The sequence below is a fragment of the Diadema antillarum genome, unplaced genomic scaffold (genome assembly GCF_040938485.1).
Source record: "Diadema antillarum isolate AM-2024a unplaced genomic scaffold, OU_Dant_1.0 seq00001448_RagTag, whole genome shotgun sequence".
Classification (NCBI taxonomy): domain Eukaryota; kingdom Metazoa; phylum Echinodermata; class Echinoidea; order Diadematoida; family Diadematidae; genus Diadema; species Diadema antillarum.
In genome coordinates this window covers 133,765-153,550 of record NW_027272194.1, presented here as the reverse complement: position 1 = coordinate 153,550, position 19,786 = coordinate 133,765, and the positions used below count along the sequence as shown (strand labels likewise).

Genomic DNA, 19,786 nt, shown 5'->3' with positions numbered 1-19,786 from the left:
AGTGGAAAAAGTGAGTCCACTTGGGGTGTAACGTTAGAATATGTCTAGAACAACCCTAGTTAACGTTAGATTTTAGAGGCAAGGTGCCTACCTAAAACGAACTTTACCGTACGTTAATAGAATCAACGCTATCTAACGTTAATCGTTAACTGTTTTGAATAGGCATCCTAACAACGGCTACTTCTGTTCTAAAATCTAACGTTGACTTGGAATATAACTAACAGTTCTTTAATGTTCCATAAACCCGAGTTTCTACCCGAATTAAATCCTACCTACCAGAGATGCCAAGTTCAAAAAACCTTTATGAGTGAGATCTTTATAACTCGGCGTCTCGGCGCTTGCGCGCACGCGCACACGAAAGAGGAGGGTGTCCCCCTCCCATGGTAGGGAGCTTTTTTAAATTATTAGCTCTTAATACAGTCAGACCGCAACGTCCTGAAAAGCCTTCGCATTTATAGTACGCGTATGCATGGACCTTACGGACATGAATACGTAATGAGCTGGGAGACCACATTTTCAGAGTGTCTGTAAATCTAAACGACATTATCAATCTTCATGACTTATACATCGATAAAAAGCTCAAGAGTTGTACTTTGATGAAATTTGACCACTTAAAAGGTTATGACATATAGAATATACTGAACAAGGAAATTATGAAACACAAAATTTGCATATTTTTCATTTTTCTTAAGGGGTACACTAGACCAATGAAATTAAGGTGGACCAAAATGGAAAAGGTATAAAATGAAAGAGAAAATATCATTCTATGAAAACATAATGACTTTATGTGGGCTGATCCTATGAACGGGTCAGGTTGGCGAATAAATCATTGCGTTGTACAGTTAATTTTTGACGAGATTTCAGTTTGCCGCGAATACGCGTTTCTGATTGGTTAATTCCCTCTGAGTGGAGAGTTGAACGAACCTCGCGCAATGACAGTAAATGTGTACTCTACATAACAGTAATACGCTGTGTGTAAATGACAGTGTAGGACCCTATGGTGTGTGTGTGCGCGCGCGCACAATGTATGTATACGCGCTCAGGTTCAGGCAACTGTAGCAGCAAAAGATCTCCACGTAAACAACAAGAACAACACTCCACTCTGATCGACAGCTCAACTTTGGCTTGAACTTTGTTTGCACAACCAGATAGAGTAGCGTGTATTAATAAATAGCATACAAACGAATAATAAAAGATTTAGCACTAAGTTTGCGCAAATGAGTTCTTTGGGGCTCTCTATTTGGTATTATAATAATTATTCCTTATTAATCCGCTGTATACATCGCTGAGTGATTTATTTAATGATACCCTGGGAGGCCATGATCATTCATGTATCTCACATTGCCACACTATGATTTTTACTTGACGAGACCTCCAATTTTTGTTGTTTTCCAAGCGAGGGACCAATTCAGTTCTTATTGTGCTATTATAACAAGTATATCTAAAACGTTGACCATCATTCATTTGGTGATTCAACCTATGAACGGGTCGGGTTGGCAATAAATAGAAAGCCTTGTTCTAATTTGTCTCAGGGTCGTTTGGAAAATATCGATATAATGCGGAGATATGAGTGATGGTACCATAAGCTCATTTTATATAATGTAAGCATTAAAAGGTGTGATTTACTTCAAATATTCACAAACCATGTCCATTAGTCACGGATAGTAGATCTTCATGTCGCCAATAAGTGAATCTCGTAGACCATGCACTTTGTCTCTGAATTATCTCGCAAAATCTCGGGTGCTGAGAAGGACATGCGCAAAAACCTGCGCGTACGATAAATTTTTGATTTGAGCTCATTAACAGCAGCGTTGCGGTCTGACTGAATAGCCATGTCTACACCTATCCAAAAACTTGTAGTTATACTAACTACGAGCGCAAAAATGCGTTCCCCTAACCACGACAAAACTTCGATGCCGTTCACACCTACATGCAGTTAGCAAAACCTCGAGGTAAAGATAACTACGATAGAAAATAAAGGGCACCTAGTTTGCACATAGGGTTGCGCACTATTGTGGAAAAAACTGAGCGTCGTGGTTAATAAAACTCCGTTCACATCTGTCATAGTTTAAGCGCGCTGCCACAGCGCGCTTAAACTACGCGCTTAAACCACGACAACACCCTAAGAAATCTTGTGGTGTTGTCGTGGTGTCTTCGCCTTAAGGTTTTGTCGTGGTTTTCTAAACTACATGCGTCTACATCTACGCTAACTTGGAGTTTAGTGCCTCGTAGTTTACAAAACCTCGAGGTTTAGAAAACCTTAAGGTAAAGGGACCTAGGTGTGAACCTCACTAATGATGCGATCTGGTGCATACTAAAGTGACTATTTTTTACTAATTTTGAAAGGCAAAAGGGAAATATACCTTCAATTGCAACTATCACTCTAATCCTTTGAGCTATGCTCCTTATTTTTGGCCCAAATTGCAAACTTCACCAGATGCGTGAGAAAAATGGGTGCCATGCGTGATATCGTGAGACAGACCCTAAATGCTTGGGTCTCACGCAGAATGCGTGAGACTTGGTAGCTCTGACCTACCCGAAGAAAGAGGTCTATTAAGTGCACAGATAACAGTCAACTTTAGCCCTCACGTTTAATAGGCCTTTGTTCTAACGTTACTTATTTCATTCATAAATCCAATGACACACAGTCGATCCTTTTAGTTGTAACGTTAGGCTGTTTGTGTTTAAGACTCTAACAGTTAGATTCTAGACTACAAACGTTTTAACTTGTTAAGTTAGCTGTTAGAGTGGTTCTCTAGGTCTAAGTTAGGGCCTAATCTAAAGGGGCACTGAAATTCAAATGCATGTTGATTTGTGTTGATTTAAAATACCCTCAAGTTCTCAACACCACTTTTGTGGTGAAACGGATATCTAACGTTAGAAACATTCCATTTATTTTTAACGACTTTTTCTTTTTATTCTTCAGATAAACGTTAGACTCTACTTGGGAACGCCCACAAAAAGAAAAAAAAAAAAAGAAAACACCTTCCAAACTAACACGTTACAAGTTCTAACGTTAGATCTATTTTAAGACATACCGGTATTATTATTCCTCATCTGTCAGTCATTGGTAAAGACAGTAATGCAGTAGAAATAGTAAAGTACGTCTACAGAAATATTCAACAAAACTATAAAAAAAACCACCTTCCAAACTAGTTCTAGATTGACTTTAAGACATTTCTAATCAATATAGTCAAAATAGAGCCTATATTAAATATGAAATGTTTCTTAGAGCTACCCTTATATTCCCAAAAGTGATGTTTTCAAATAAAATTGGATTTCAGGGCCCCTTTAAGAACGTTAGTAAAAGTAGGCCTAACGTTAGAATCTAACGTTAGGCCAAATGACAAGTACACTGTAGAACGTTAATGTTGTAAAATGTGGAAATCACTAACATGAATAGTCTATTAAACATTAGAGCTAACTTGTAGTAGTTGTAGTAGAGTAAAGATAATGCAGTCGCAGTAGGCCCAACGACTCTTTACGCCTAAAACGTGTAACGTTAGGCCCTAATCTAATCATTTTTTATCTTAACTTGATAACGTTAAAAGTTACACTAGAAATATGCCTAACGTTGGGCCTAGCCCAACAGTTGAGTAGGAGGTTCTACTTCTACTCTAGAAACTAGTTAGAATTGATAGAACTTACAGAACTCAGTCAGACGTGACAGAACCTGTGTCTCTGTGAACTGCTGTTGTCTCGTCACATGTGATAATCCAGTTATAAAAATCCAACCTTATAAGATCCGTGAAAAATTGACGAACCAAAGAATTGATAGAAAACAAAACTAGTTTCTAATCCATAAACGTTGGAGCTAACGTTAGAGTTGGAGCCCTAACGTTAAGTTAGATGAAAACAAATTCGTCCAGCAGCCGGTCGTAACTTGTACCCACACTAGGCCGGGCCGGCCGGCCCAGGACTAGGCCGGCTAGCTAGGCAGGCCCTGTGCTCAGTTTCGTTCAATCGGTGATCACATCCGCATATCATCAGTAGATCACATATCTGTGCAGTAGATGCTTGACCCAGGCCCACAATGCACCAGCCAATTTTCCAGACATCCGGTCACACCTGGGGTGGTATTCTGTAAGCGCGATCCTTATTTCGATCCTAGGAGCGCGCGTAGGACAGAAAGTAGGATACCCTTAGGACAGGCAAAATCGGTATTCTGTAAGCCTGAAAAGTGTCCTAAGCCTATCCTAGGACAGTCATTTATGAATAATGAATATTAATGAGGAAAGACAGGCACGCCTTGATTAGTAGCTAAAGCCAATCATTTCGCCTACTCACGCAATGCGCTTCCAAGATCTGCCAATCACATTCGCCATACATGGCACGTTTCACATGCGCTGCACGTGGCTTACACTGTGTAAGACGATGCAATACTTTTTCAGTCAAAGTGTATGAATGATATATAAAATCTAATACTAGTAACGAACATAAGCATCTACTCCCGTAAATAGGGGAATATACTGAACAGCGAAAGATCGCGATGGTTACTTGCATTATACTTTGTACAGACGTACGTAAACCAACATCATGATAAATAGAGACAAAGATAAAACTGAAGAATGAGTGCGATACGGTAGGGCCAATTAATACACGTGTAGATCGATGATTAATAATACAAAGACTGACTGATATATGAAGAGGATTATCAATCAAAAGAAAAAGACAATGAATATGATCACATTAGTGAATCGAAAAGAAAAGATGATGTAGGTCACACTATTGCGTACGTCTGCACATTGTGCGCGTAGTGGCCGTTGCGTGTAATCTAAATTCTTTACGCGACTCAGGCATGGGGTACATTTTGTATCTTAATCCTCATCTCTCCAGTCAAAATGGCCTCGCAAAGATGCGTTGTGTTCTCCCACGAAGAGAAAGTCGCCCTTGTATGCGAAGTTGCCGCTAGAAGAGATGTCATTGAGGGTGAATTGTCCTCCCATCTCAACCATCAAATGAAAGATCGGGCATGGGCTTCAGTTGCAGAGCAAGTTTCGCTAGTTAGTGGTCACACAAGAGAAGCAGACAAACTGAGGAAAAAATTCACTACTATGAAGAGCGACCTGAAGAAGAAGCTAGCACGACGCAAGAGAGAAGAAAACATGACTGGAGGAGGGCCGCCACTGCCACCCCTTGAGAAAGATGAAGAAATTCTTTCCCAATTTCTTCCTGACGACGTAATTTCCGGGGTTTCGAATGGCTGTGAGACAGCGACATTCGCCCCGGGAGCTGACGATGTCGTTGCCGTTTCGGCTCTGACAACTCTAGCTTCCGGGGTGGATTTGAATCTACCAAGGCTCCCCTCGACCCCAGGTAATTAACTCATTTCACATATTATGTTGTAGAATAAATAACTCATTGATTGAAATTGTGCAGGCGCAATCATGATCATACATTCTGTCAAATTTAGATCTCGATGTAGTTGATGCAGCAAGTATGCATACGAATTAATGATTTTGTCGTTTATATGTATTATAGCTTTCGCATGCGGTAAGAAACGACGAAGCGAATCATCTTCATCAACACCTTCGAGATCGTCATCCGCCGCCCGCTGTGATGACGACGACGACTGCAAACAGTTACTAGACGTGGAAAAGGAGAGGTTGGCGACAGAACAGAAGAGGGTTGAAATAGAGGAGCGCCGTTTAGCGGTTGAAGAGCAGAGGCTGGTAGTCGAGAAAGAGAGGTTGGTCATGGAGCGGGAACGGCTGGAAATGGAGAAGATTCGCTTCGGCAGAGAGACGTCATCGAACTACTAAATACGAGAAAATAATGGTATGAATCAACAATCAGACCTTATTTATTGTAATCATAATTATGTTTAGATTGCAGATTGGAATTGTGACAAACCAATAACACGCATGACGTGTCTTGAATGGCATTATAGGCTTTGTTTCTTTTTATGGGGGGGATGGTTAGATGCGAGTGACAGCAACAAACGTTCATCTTGTGAACCTTTCGTTAGGTTAATGGAAGTGACGGATTAATTTTATTTGGACATACACATTATTGATTGTAAAATGTGTTTTAAAATGCGGGAGAAGGATGAAATTAACATGGATGATGCCTACAGCATATTCATTGAACGACATGCCTTCCCGTATTATAGGCCGCGACACAGAAACAAGATTACACATTTTTTTTTTCTCATAAACAAAATAATTATTGATATCTCACTCATCCCATAACTCTTCGTAATCTAGAATACTCTTCAGCCCTTGATTCACTACGTAGCCGCTCCCCTTGTGCTTGCAAATCTAACTGATTTCCTCGGCTTAAACATGTTCGGTTATAACTTATTTACCTATAAAATTCCTTTTCATAAAACGTTTCATTGGCTAAATCTTATTTCGGGGTTTTATTTTCACTAAAAAATATTTTTTCGGGTTAAATATTCCATTTGCTCCTCGCATTTGTTTTTTGTAGTTGTTGTTATTGTTGAAAACTATATTTTCCATAATTCATTTCAAGTTCTGATTATCTAACCCACTGTCTTTTAGCTTCTTTATTTCCTTTTCTCTGTTACCCTTCTTCAAGCACATTATTTATTCCTGGTCAACAAAAATTATAAACCAAGTGGATAATAATTTCCTTCTGACATCCAATGCCCTCGTTGTTCTGGATCGTCGCTAAGTTTGTCTTTGAAATTCTTCTCTGATCCACTCCACTAAACTGCATTAAAATGAAAGAGATTGAAATTCTGCCAGGAGAATAATCTTCTAGCTCAGGTTGTCATTTCGTGTTAACGGATCAGAGGGCAAAAACACGTCATTCCCCTTAAAAATTTGGTGTGGTGTTTCGGGGATGGAGAGGAACTGATCACTAACGGGAGATAACATAATGCCAAACTCACAAAGTCTTAAGACCAATAACTTTTCTTTGTAGAGGAGAATTGACAAAAGAGAAAGTCTAGCTGGGAGCAAAATAAAGGATTTCCTAAACTCAAAGAAGGGGAAAGGACTGAGCATATTAAAAGTCATATTGCAACTATTTTGAAAAACATGTCGCAGTGGTTTTTTTTTTTCTACTCCATCCTCATAATCATTATGTGTTATTGGTCATCTGGACTACAAAGATCTATATGACAATTCTGACATGGATGGTGTAACGAAATCATCAGGGGGCCTAAATTATTTTCTATGTCTTAATGTATGTTGTAGTTGTCTTGTTCTTATTCGTGATTTGTTTCTATCATGTTTTATTATCTCTGCTATGCTCAATCCAAAATTATTTTTTTTCGTATAGATAACAATAATATTATGATAATAATAATATATTATCATAATTATTATTTATATGGAACAAAAATAAAACACATTTGTAAATCGTGAAGTATATACGCATTTCTTTTAACCTATCGTGTAGAATAGCATAGTTTATCCATGTATACTATAACAATACAATCGTCATGGAAAACTAAGCTGTGCTATTCTACACGCTGCGGTACCATTCCTTCACCCCTATACCTGCCTTACTCGATGAAGTAAAATCGGGCCAATTGTATTATACTCTGTACGCTTTGGTTCTTTAATCTCTAATGCATGGCCGCTCGGCAGTCAAGTCAGGTTTGAGATCAAGTTTGATGCCATGGAAAAAGAACATGTACTATAATATATGCAGAAGATTTAAACAAAATTTGTTCGAAAATACAGGATTTATTTTACTAACGTGTTTATCATTGATTTTCAAACTGGAATCTTTTTTTGTAACTTAATTAGGTTTAATGGTGTGGAACTATACAAATTATTTTATTTCTCATTCATCTCATATTTCTGAGCAAAATATCTCCGATGACACTGCCACAAATAGAATACATCTCAATACTATCCAAGAGTTGTAGAACGTTTGATGTTTCTACGCCAGTAACGAGCAATTTGCAATTTGAAGGCGACTATCGCAACGAAGGAGTCTTGAAATGAATAATTCATGTAACAAATTCCAATTACATTATAATGTAGTGTTTTAATCATTGAAGTTTTTTTTTCATAACATACTCAGTATATTGTTTTGAAACCTGATGTGATATAATGCAAATGCCTGTAGTGCAATGGATTTCACTACATTTAAGCAACTCCGTATACCATGTGCATACTTTTGCAACATTGAACATTTTGAAGAGTGGAAACCTGTTTGTCATTTCTCTTTGTTTCTATTATCTCCTTATCTCCACCAGGCGGCTTTTCATACACCCACGAGAGTCACAGCCACATCCAAGCGGGAATACTCATCCATCAGGGGGACTTTCCTTCATGACACGCTGTTATATATCTAATGCTTATAAAATTCTATGTCTCTAGACGTATACATTGTACAATTGAAAACAAAAGAACGAAATCAGCATTTCATGTCTGATTATCTTGTTGGAGGTGCATTAAATTTTGTTCCGACAAAATACTTGTACATTCTTTAACTAAAGAAAGTTTGGATGACACGATTTCTTGCGTCGCCTCCTCCATGATGATGTGCGACTGGTTGTTCATGCTGATCAGGATCGTGTGGTTGGACTACCAAACCATCCGGCAAGGGTAGTTGGCGGTTTACGCACATATTGTGCAGTACACAACACGAAAGGATGATCTTGCAGACTCTGCAATGTAAAGAAAGCATGAAATCAATAATAAAAACAATGTAATATCAAATTAACTGTTGAATATTCGAACAGGAACAGAGGAAAGTAATACGTTTACATGAGAACTATCACATTTTATAGTCAAAAACAAAATTCTTTCGTATACTGAGTATCACATTAAATAAATGAAATGTATAAATCAACAAAGGGAAATTGGATTTTTTGAAAAGTGACAGTCAATCGTCTCAGAAGTTTTTCTGCGGTATGAGGCATGTCTACATATTTTTCATGATGCTATTGTGAAAGTATAATCATTTGCGATATTAAATTAATGGCATTAAGTTTAGGTGCTTTTTAATATCAATACCTTTTTTCAAATTTATATCTACATGTGTATTTATGATTTGTTGTACAACCCAAGCCATTTTATCAACGAAAAAATGAACACTTGTATGTAAGTCGGCGTTAATATTTAAAGAACGTTGTTAAAGCATAATGGCATTATCTTAAACCATTCAACATTAATTTTGAGCTAAATTAATGTACATTTGTAATTTAAATTTCATTGAAGATGGATTGCGCTCACACCTCCACACTAATGAAAAATACCTCATTAGAAACATTAGGAGTAATTTTTCTACATTTTCTAAGACTCCAGCTCATCTTAGAACTGATATGACTACGTACCTCTCTGGTGAATAGCAGAGAACACCTCCTGACCGATCCAGGCATCTGAATCTAGCCTTTAAGAGACCGAAAGCGCGTTCCACACACGTACGAGTAGATGTCAGTGAGTTGTTGTACCTTTCTTCTGCTGCTGACTGTGGCCGTAGAATAGGGGTAAGGAGCCACGGCTGCAAACCATAACCACTATCACCTGTAGATCAATTACACAAACACACACACACACACACAAACAAATTTATATATATATATATATATATATATATGTATATATATATATATATATATATTATATATATTATATAAAGAAATATAGCGTATACAATAGATGAAAAGACTTGATAACGTTCCGTTTCATGGAGTCATCAGATATCTTGTATCAAAAGTCTTTAATATCAGAATGACGAAGGTAACTCGCTAATAACGGAGATATGTATAGTCTATAAGTGATGTGAAACAGATTTCATGAAGGCTAACTTCCATAAGTGTGTTTTATGAGCGAAAGGACTTTTGTGAAACTGGCCACACGTGTTGTACACTTAGACGTGAATAAAAATCTTCATTAAGCAAAAAAGCAAAAGAAAAAACACACCAACATTACAGATATACCGCAAACATTTTGTATAATGCTTATGATATATCGCACAATCTCCGCTGTTTGAAATACACTATCAATGTTGATGAAATACAACTCAAAAAGTGACGACTGTTCGCATGTCATGTGTGTTGAATTTATTGACCGGCTTGAAAATATATACACATCATCGACAATCCATTGCAACTGTCCCTGTAAAAACCTCTGTTCTCATCGTTGAACAGAACATATCATAATTATTCACCTCATATTACAATATCGTTTTTACCACTCACAAGACCATCATCAATGTTAGAAAAATGTATAAAGCTATAACAAAATAATTATTCGATCTCTGCATAATAAATAAATTATATTCCAATTAAATAAGGGGCGTATAGAAGTATAGGGCCTATATACAAACATAGAACTCACGATTAAGAATGCATTCATAACTTCTTTTATAAAATATAAAATCATAGACTTACCGAGGAGCCATCCAGACGGGAATCTGCCGTTACGAAAATCTTGGCAAACATGACTGTTTTCCCAGATAAATGCATCGTGTGTTGAACCCGGCCATCGAGCGACGACGTTGACGAAACGCAAATCCGCGTCTACTATTGCCTGTGGGTTAATGCTCGCCCGGCCTTTCCTGTTGATGTAGACTTGTGCATTGTTGTTGGGGGCACGGAGGTATATGTGTGTGCAGTCAATGCACCCTACACAGTTGGGCATACCGGCGATCCTCGCAAACTTCGCTTTTGTTGTGAGAAGGGTTTCATACCTGAAATGATTTGAATTGAACAGGTTTATCAAAAACATATCTATATTGCACATGTTTTACATTCACAATTATAAAAACAGACAGATTTTTTCGGTGCTATGTTAAAAAAATGATATAAAGACATGATATAAAAAAGGCAACTACATTACGGTAGTCACATGACAAGGTAGCAAATTACAAGAAATGAACTCAAGGAGGGTACCAGACATAGCAATTCTGAAATTGCTTTTACAAAAACGAATAAAAAAGAGGAACATATTACCCTGTCAACATGGCGACGCGACACACTGCTCAACAATTAATATATATATATATATATATATATATATATATATATATATATAAACATATATATATATTGTATATATATATATATATGTATATATATCGTTACTATTATTATACTTCTTGTTAATATGTTTAAAACTTTAGTATGTTTTGTTTTATATGTTTATCCGGGACCCCTTTTGGAGTCCCAAACCATTCATTATTCTTAGTGCTGTATCCTTTTGTAAAATATCATATGTTTAATTAATTGGTTAAATAAACTTGAAACTTGAAACTTGAAACTATTGCAAGTAATGATGGAACTTTATCAATATGGGTACCAGCGGTCCAGCCCAATCCATTCTCAGATTACTTTATCTAAAAAAAAAAGACACAAAAAGAAACAAAAAGAGCGAAAAAGGAAGAAATGGAGAAAGAGTTAATCTGTCAACATATTATCATTATAAAGCTAATTATTTTTTTTTTAATCGTTACCATTTTAACTATGTATATTGATTGTGATAAAAAAAAAGAGAATACACACCTGTTGAAACCGATGTACAGCGCAGCTCGCCGCGATATCGCATCCGTCACACTTGCGACAATCCTGCTTTGAGCGGGCTGGCTAATGGCCGTCACGTCTCCGCAAACGTTTTGGAAGGAACCGCTTGCAAGAAAACGGAGACAACTGGCCACTTGGACATTCACGGGAAGTGACCGTTCTCCTCTTCGTATGCGAGCGATGCCGTCATCATGCCTGATCTCATTACACAAGTCTTGAAAGTCTCCGGCATCAATGCGGTGATGACGTCGGAACTCATCTGGAGTTACGTAACGATGCCGACCAACTTGCACGCATGCGTCTGCGCGACGTTCGGCCCGCTGCCGACGTCGAGCGTAAAACAAGAACGCAGCCATGGCTATAATATGTTCATAGATCTCCTTCTCATACGTTAATGTATTGTATTGTATTGTATTGTATATAAAAAAACAGTAATGCACCGGAGAAAGATTGCGTGGAACCTATCCTTCATTTTGCGCCTAAACTTGATCCTACTTGCGCTTACAGAATACCACCTATCTTAGGATCTCATTTACATATAATTAACATGCCAAGTTACGCCCCTATCCTTAGCTGAGAGCTGGCTGGGAGAGGCTGACGTCACTATCCTATTTCTCCTCCTACGCGCGGTGTTACAGAATACCAATCGCGTATTTAGGAGCGAGAGCTGTCCTAGGATCCTTACAGAATACCACCCCTGCATTCAGGTGGAGAATCGGATTCAATCCGATTATGCGCTTTCTGTAGAAACAACCCGGTTCTGCGTTAGCGCACTGTTTGATTACGCGCTTGCAAATTCTAGGTCTATCGGATTCTCTGTAGAAACACGCTGAATGGCCGACATTATATTGCGTACGCCTACATGGGTCAAGTAACAAACGCGCGTTGATACGCGCATGTCAAACAGCGTGTTTCTACCATAGAGATGTATACTAATAATATACTAGAGCGCGGACTGCGTGTGGCGCGTACGTAGTGCTCGTGTGCCGAGATGAAGAGGCCTCGCGCCATCTTTGTCCGGGCAAAAACAAACATCGCGTCCGGGCAGCAAAGTAGTGGTGGCACGTGAACACGTATACAACAAGCGCTCAAACACGTACTCTATTGGCTTTCAGCAAGAAGATGAGGGGGTCGGAGATGAGAGAAGGAAGCAACTCAAAAATTTAAGTTGCTAGCAATCTCTTATTATGAGTGGTAAAGAAAATGAAAATCAAACAAAATTTTACTTTATTCTCAACGAGGTAATACTTTCAAGCCGACCAACACGACCATGGTCCATGCAATACAAAGGGTTCTCTTGGTCTCTAGACAGCCGGATGCCCCTTGTGATACAGTATACTGCGTCAATTTTTGTATTTTTTTTTTTGCAATTATATTTTTTCTGTATGAGGGGACTGCATTCTATAGTCCTATCTGTGTATACGAGTGTTTCATTGTATTTCTATTTTTTTCTTTTTTTGGTGGTGGTGGAAATGAAATAAATCATTTTTTATAAGTACGTGTAGGCATATTGGTTCCATATGATTATGTTCAAGCTCGAAATGCTAATGTTGAAGCTTACATAAACCCTAACCCAAATCATAACACCTAACCCTAATCCTAATCCTCACCCTGCCTTGAACCAAATGCCCAATCAGACCCATGATCCTAATTCTACTTTCAGAAAGGTATCAATGCCGGAGCATAATATGTCCTGTCACCAGGCATATATTACGTATTCTGAGCTTTTCTCACACTATCACCATAGTGAAATTAACTGCTGGTATACAGCAAAAGGTGGAGGAACGATTTTTTTTTTTTTTTTTTTTTTTGGGGGGGGGGCTCAAGGGCCAAATAGGGCACTTAGAAAAGAGCACTTTTTAAACTTAAAAAGGGAGGTTTTTTTTAAATTTTGGGAATGGGGCAAATGCCCCCCCCCCCCCCCGTTCCGCCGACCTTGCATATAGTTATGTACTGTATTAGCTATCTATATAGTAACAATAGATCGAGAATAGCTGAGGGAGGGCAGAGTGCCCCTGACGAATTTTGCAAGACCTTTTCTTTTCTTTTTCTTTTTTTTTGTCTTGAATCAATCTGTTTAACACACACTATAAATGTATTTTTAGTTACTTGTGAAAGGAAACTCCGCTCCCCTTCTTTTCTCCTGTTTCTACATCAAAAGCAGCACATGAACCAGGCATTTTGCAACATAGATCTATGCTACTTTAAGTAGAATTTGCGAATTTAAGAACATTTTCGATTTCCAAACTCCGATGGAGACCTTGGCATAGATGCTAGCCTACTGCCGTTGCATCCCGTCGTCGATCTCCCTGCATGCTCCGCTAGCGCTACACGTTATCGGTACGGTCGCTAGTCGAAATTTGCCCGGACCAAAATGGCGAACGCCTCCTTCTATCGGTCACAGGGATTTTACGGAGTCCGCCCTCTAGTGTTCTTAGTATAATTATATCTCTATGGTTTCTACAGAACCCCAAATTCCGGGTCTATCGGATTGTATCCGATAGAGGGGGCTGTAGAAACACACCAGTATGTACGGTTTCTTTCCGATGCAGATTCCGATACCGATTCCGCTTAACTTAACCGTCTAATGAGGTAGTTCTTTCCGGGGCAGTTTCCAGTGTCAGCGCTGTAGAAACACGCCAGGTTCAATAATCCGATACTGACCCGGAAGACAATCACCAGTTTGACAGACATGTGTACGGTAATGTGGCCATGACTTTCATGTGCATGCATGTTGCAGCTATTTTATCTAACGTTGAATAATCCACTTTTACAGTAGTTGGGTGTCTCCAAAACGTCCGAGTATCAGGTTCTAACGTTACTTGTCACAATTTGCCTCAGATTTGACAAACTTGTAAAGAAAATACTCTGAATTTTAACATAAAGAAAAGACACACGAATAGGGGCAGGGGTGTTATTTTTACACAGTTGCGCTGTAATTTTAAAACCAAGGCAACTAACAGAACACTAGATCTAGTATTAATAGTAACCGTTCTCATATAGTTGGGCATAATACTTTTAACGTTAGATTCGAGCTACTAGAACCTATAGTTGTTACGAGTACGACTAACTTGTTAATTGACAATACTTAGGGTTCCTATGTACCAACTAGCGCTAACAATACGTGTGAGATGCACATAGAATCTAGTAGGGGTCTATTAAAACTAGATATTCTCTAGGCCTAAATACTTTTTAGTTCGGAAAAGACAAACTCTAAAGTCTAACATTAAGCAAACTAGTGTTAGGGTTTGTTTTACGAACTTTTTGTCGTTATTCTAAAGGTTCGTTACTAGGGTCTAGTTTGTTAATCCGACAAAGAATCAAATAGAAATATGGATTTGGTAGGGCCTATAAAAATACGACGTTTCGTTAGTCCGAAAGTGAAAGGAAATTCAAACATTCATTTACTGAGTATCGAAACATAATTGAAGCACATTTTGTCAATCCAAAAGTGGAAAAAGTGAGTCCACTTGGGGTGTAACGTTAGAATATGTCTAGACCTAGTTAACGTTAGATTTTAGAGGCAAGGTGCCTACCTATTCAACAAACTTTACCGTACGTTAGAATTAACGCTATTTTACGTTAACCGTTAAGTGTTTTGTTAGGCATCCTAACAACAGCTGCTTCTGTTCTAAAATCTAACGTTGACTTGGAATATAACAGTTCTTTAATGTTCCATAAACCCGACTTTCTACCCGAATTAAATCCTACCTGCCCGAAGAAAGAGGTCTAACACAGTTAACATAAACAGTCAACGTTAGCCCTCACATTTAATAGGCCTTTGTTCTAACGTTACTTATAAATCCAATGACACACAGTCGATCCTTTTACTTTTGTAATAGTTGTAACGTTAGGCCGTTTGTGTTTAAGACTCTGACAGTTAGACTAACGTTTATACTGAACGTTTTAACTTAAGTTAGAGTGGTTCTCTAGGTCTAACCCCTAGGGCCTAATTTAAAGGGGCCCTGAAATTCAAAATTATCAAATGCATGTTGATTTGTGTTGATTTAAAATACCCTCAAGTTCTCAATACCACTTTTGTGGTGAAACGGATATCTAACACGATTAACGTTAGAAACATTCTATTTATTTTTAACGACTTTTTCTTTTTATTGTCCAGATTAACGTTAGACTGTACTTGGGAACGCCCACACACAAAAAAAGAAACCACCTTCCAAACTAACACGTTACAAGTTCTAACGTTAGATCTATTTTAAGACATTTCTAATCAATATTATTCCTCATCTGTCAGTCATTGGTAAAGACAGTAGATCTGTGTAATGCAGTACAGTAGCCTGACTAGTAACCGCTCACTTTGATACTTTATTGTGAATAACTTTACCAAATTATCTTCTTCCCGATCCAATCCTGTGAAATGTGGTTGGCAATATTGCTCTTTCTTATGTATATAACGATTATCTGCTCACGAAGTCCTATAACGGAATAGACGCGCGATACCTTCGTCGTTACATCCTGTACTAGTATACAAATATTGACTGCTCATGAGGATGATGGTGGAAATTATCATTCCCGAGGTGCTTTTCATACCGACCCTTCTATCACCCCGAGGCGTTAGCCGAGGGGTGATGGAAGGGTCGGTATGAAAAGCACCGAGGGAGTGATAATTTCCACCACCATCCGATTACAGAGCAGTTAATATTTGTTTTATATACCTCATCGTTTAAGACTTAACCAAGATCTAGGGCTAGGCAAATACGAAGTAAATTCTAACTGTTAGGCCTAACGTTAGCCCTAAAATCAGGCCACAGCGCTCGCTTGCATGGTTTTCGTGCATTTCGTAGACTACCCAAAACGCACGGTAATCACTCACAGTAAGTCACACGGCCTTCGGCGAGCTCCTGCATAAAATCTTGGCAGAAGATTACAGTATACGTCCAGTTTCCCGTCGCTCGTGTTTTAATTCGATATTTCCAACATGCTGAGATTTGTCTCTGCTTCGGGATCCTAAGAAATCCTAAAGACAAAGTGTACGATCTTTGATTCAGCTCACTTCAAATCACGGAAGAGCGCTCGATCATCATGCCATGTTGAAACATGCCTGCTGTGCGCTCACTGATTGCGATGATTGTGCATGTGTTGTATACGATGCGCGTAGTGAACGTCCTTGGAGGGGTTGCGGACACCGTGCGCGAAGTCTAGTGTACTTGTTATGTGTACAAAAGTCGCGGAGGGTTTACGAATTCTATCACGAGGGTTTTGACTTACTATCACGAGGGTTTTGCCTTTCTATCACGAGGGTTTTGCCTTTCTATCACTTACATGAAAACCCTAAGGCAAGATAGACGGGACTACATCTTGTCACATGATATACTTTTGACCAATCAGTGATACAAATCTCACTTATGAGGTATATAATAGCCGCTCACCCCTGACTAGTAGCCGCTCACTCATGGCGCGCGCGCCGCACATTACAAGGCTCTGAAGGATACTAAAGTCCCTTTCTGAATGATGCTAACTAGCAAAGGGCAAGTCTGCCAACACGTGTGCCGAGGCTGAGATAAACATAATTTTTTGGCAGCATACGGTGTGGTGGATATTCTATATAATTGTATTCAATTTCCATGTCCGAATTCGAACAATCTAATATCACATTAATGTTCGGTTTGTCGTTTTTCACTTTCTTTATTGTGTAAGTATGCTGCATTGGACATGTGTCGTATTTATTATTATGTGGAAGACGGGTCTGCTTATTAGTTGCGAAAATAGAATTTTATAGATACATGGGAATCCCGTTATAACGAGATCGTCGGTTCCGGGTGATTTTGCTCGTCACATCCGGATTCTCGTTGTATCCGAACGCTTGTAGAATTTACACTTTATATATATAAATGCTCTATCAAAATTGGGCGACCTGCATTTTATTTTGACGACGTCATAATGATGAACAGAAAAACAAGAAATGCGACAGGAAATGAGAGAGCATTCTCGCGATAATTACAATTATTTTTGTTCTAGGCACATGTTATCAGATATTTCAGATTTGACAAATCATATAATCATATCGTATATAGGGCCTTCCTTTTGTTAGCCCTATGCTGATCAATCTGCACATCTGAGAAGAGAGAGGGAGAGAGAGAGATGAAGCAAAATTTATGCAACTACAGGTATAAATTCCGAATGTATCCTTCATTGTATGACAAATTACTGATATAAACCATGTGTACTATGGTGAAAGTTTACACCACAATTTACACTCTCATTTTTTATTTCTTCCAGGGAAACAGCTTCCCGGTCGTGATGCATGAGGTTGAATGCGTGCTTTGCGTGAATGTAGGCCTATACCCGACGACTTTGATGGGTCAATGCCGTTTTATAAGAAAACGAAAACCACGTATAGATACCGGCTAACTGTGGATTGCAAAATCGGGTGAAATAGTATGCTTGTATTTCGATAGGCTATAGTTGACTTAATTAAAATTTTAGCATACGATCCCATCGTAATTTAATTTTGACATTTAATTCATTTCATCTTATCAAAGTTACGTATGGGGGGTATCTAACTGAGCGGCCAGTGTTTGCGATGGCACTGAGATTCTAACTTTCGTCAGGGCTCGGTAACGGTTGCGATCAAACTCAAGAACAGTTTTGATTTTAACAAGCAGTTCTTTCTTATCGCAAAGGATTTTTGAACATGTTCAAAGCTCCCAAAACATAAAATTCGCTGTGTTCGCCGCTCACAGATAATAGTATTTGTCCGTTACGTATCTTTGGAAACATTTCGGATACGTAAACATATACTGTACACTATTTTTTTTTTTTTGTGCTTGTTTAAGCCATTAGATAACGTTAATTCGAATTGTAGCGTTTCATTTCGGCATATTATAGCGAAGGCTATAGCTTCTAAATATTCCGATGCTGTTCCATCACGGCCCTCGGAAAGAGACTTTATGAACTTGTGGCGCCGTTATCACCTTGATTGCTTCTGTTTGGCACTGGCATAATTATGTTACTCTGCATGCACGAAACGATAGTTCAAATAATTTACGGAGAATTAACTTTTTCTGGTTTTGAAATAAAGCGTGATTTTGCCCATTGTTAAGTTCGGCTTAAAAGAGAATAAGTTGTCGTATAAAAATCCGCACGAATTCATCTTTGCTTTTCTCTGTTTTTAGGCCCGAAAATTATCTCGCAATAGCCGGAACTCCAAATCTCCATTTAGGCTAACATGCAAATTTATTTGGGACCGGACGATTTATCTCGTTATAAACGGATTCTCGTTGTATCCGATCTCGTTAGAACAGGATTCCCCTGTATACAAGTTATGAAATAGCCATTATTCATAATGTACTGAACTGAATGATTCATGAGGTCTTTGATGTATAGCGATCAATTAAAACATTTAAAACGCAGAATAGATCCAATGCGAATAAATTCACGTGCATTTATGCCCTCCGCTGTTTTATTCTAATATTCCTTTTCTTTTTTCTTTTACTTTTTTTTTGCTTTCTGTTTCTTCCATTTTTTTCTAAGATCATTTCAAGTTAAACGTGGCAAACAAGGAACTTTACAAAGAAATCCATTCAATAAAATGTCAATGTCTCACAACTTTTCCAACAAAGCTTTCGTTATAAACATCATTATATCACCCATCCATTAAAAGCGTAGACGGCGTGCTCTGTCAATGTCTGTATATAGGCCTAGAGTATAATCAGATTTCAGAACTGGCATAAACTGGTTTAAGGCTCAAAACTTTCCATAAAACAAAAGGCTTATCGGTATACATCATTGTACGAACAGAAACATATAGCTTGAAAACAATAAATTTAACCTTTATACCAAAAGTGTGGACTTTGATACTACCCGTTTCAAGGTAACATAACTTATAAACATGGCAAAATCAGGGTGTTAAAATTCTTACACCAACATGGTGTAAACATAATTATCTTAACACCGTTGATAACGCCAGGATTCACTCAAATCGGCCACCATAGATAAAACGTAATGTTTATATTAACCTCTAAATACCAAAGTGTGATTGCATGGATGTCATGGAGGCAAACCACGCCCGTAACCAGGCTTTTTTTTTCCTATATGGAGGCGGGGAGGGGGGGGGGGGGGTGCGTAATAAAGAAAAGAAAACTGACTTTTCATGCATGCAAAAATTATGGTATCGTTAGCGCCGACAATCTCCCTCAGCGGGAGGAGGAGGAGGAGGAGGTGGGGGGGGGGGGTTGCCTCGTACCTTTATGATCACAATCTCTTGTTGATCATTGCATCCCAATTTCCATGGAATTAATTATAAGTATATGAAAAAGGACTAGAAGTATACATATTTATACAGTTCACCACACAAGCTTTGAATATATTGAATGGAAAGTC

At 38.4% G+C, this 19,786-nt stretch overlaps 1 protein-coding gene across 1 annotated transcript; it reads right to left on the bottom strand.

Annotated features, from left to right (window-relative positions):
- Positions 1–8,409: 8,409 nt before the first annotated feature.
- Positions 8,410–10,568, bottom strand: LOC139709543 (putative nuclease HARBI1). The gene is made up of 3 exons (XM_071621500.1): positions 10,319–10,568; positions 9,260–9,449; positions 8,410–8,590 (listed from the first exon to the last, which is right to left on the bottom strand). The coding sequence occupies exons 1-3, from the start codon at positions 10,566–10,568 to the stop codon at positions 8,410–8,412; spliced, it is 621 nt and encodes a 206-aa protein (XP_071477601.1).
- Between the last annotated feature and the right edge of the window lie 9,218 nt (positions 10,569–19,786).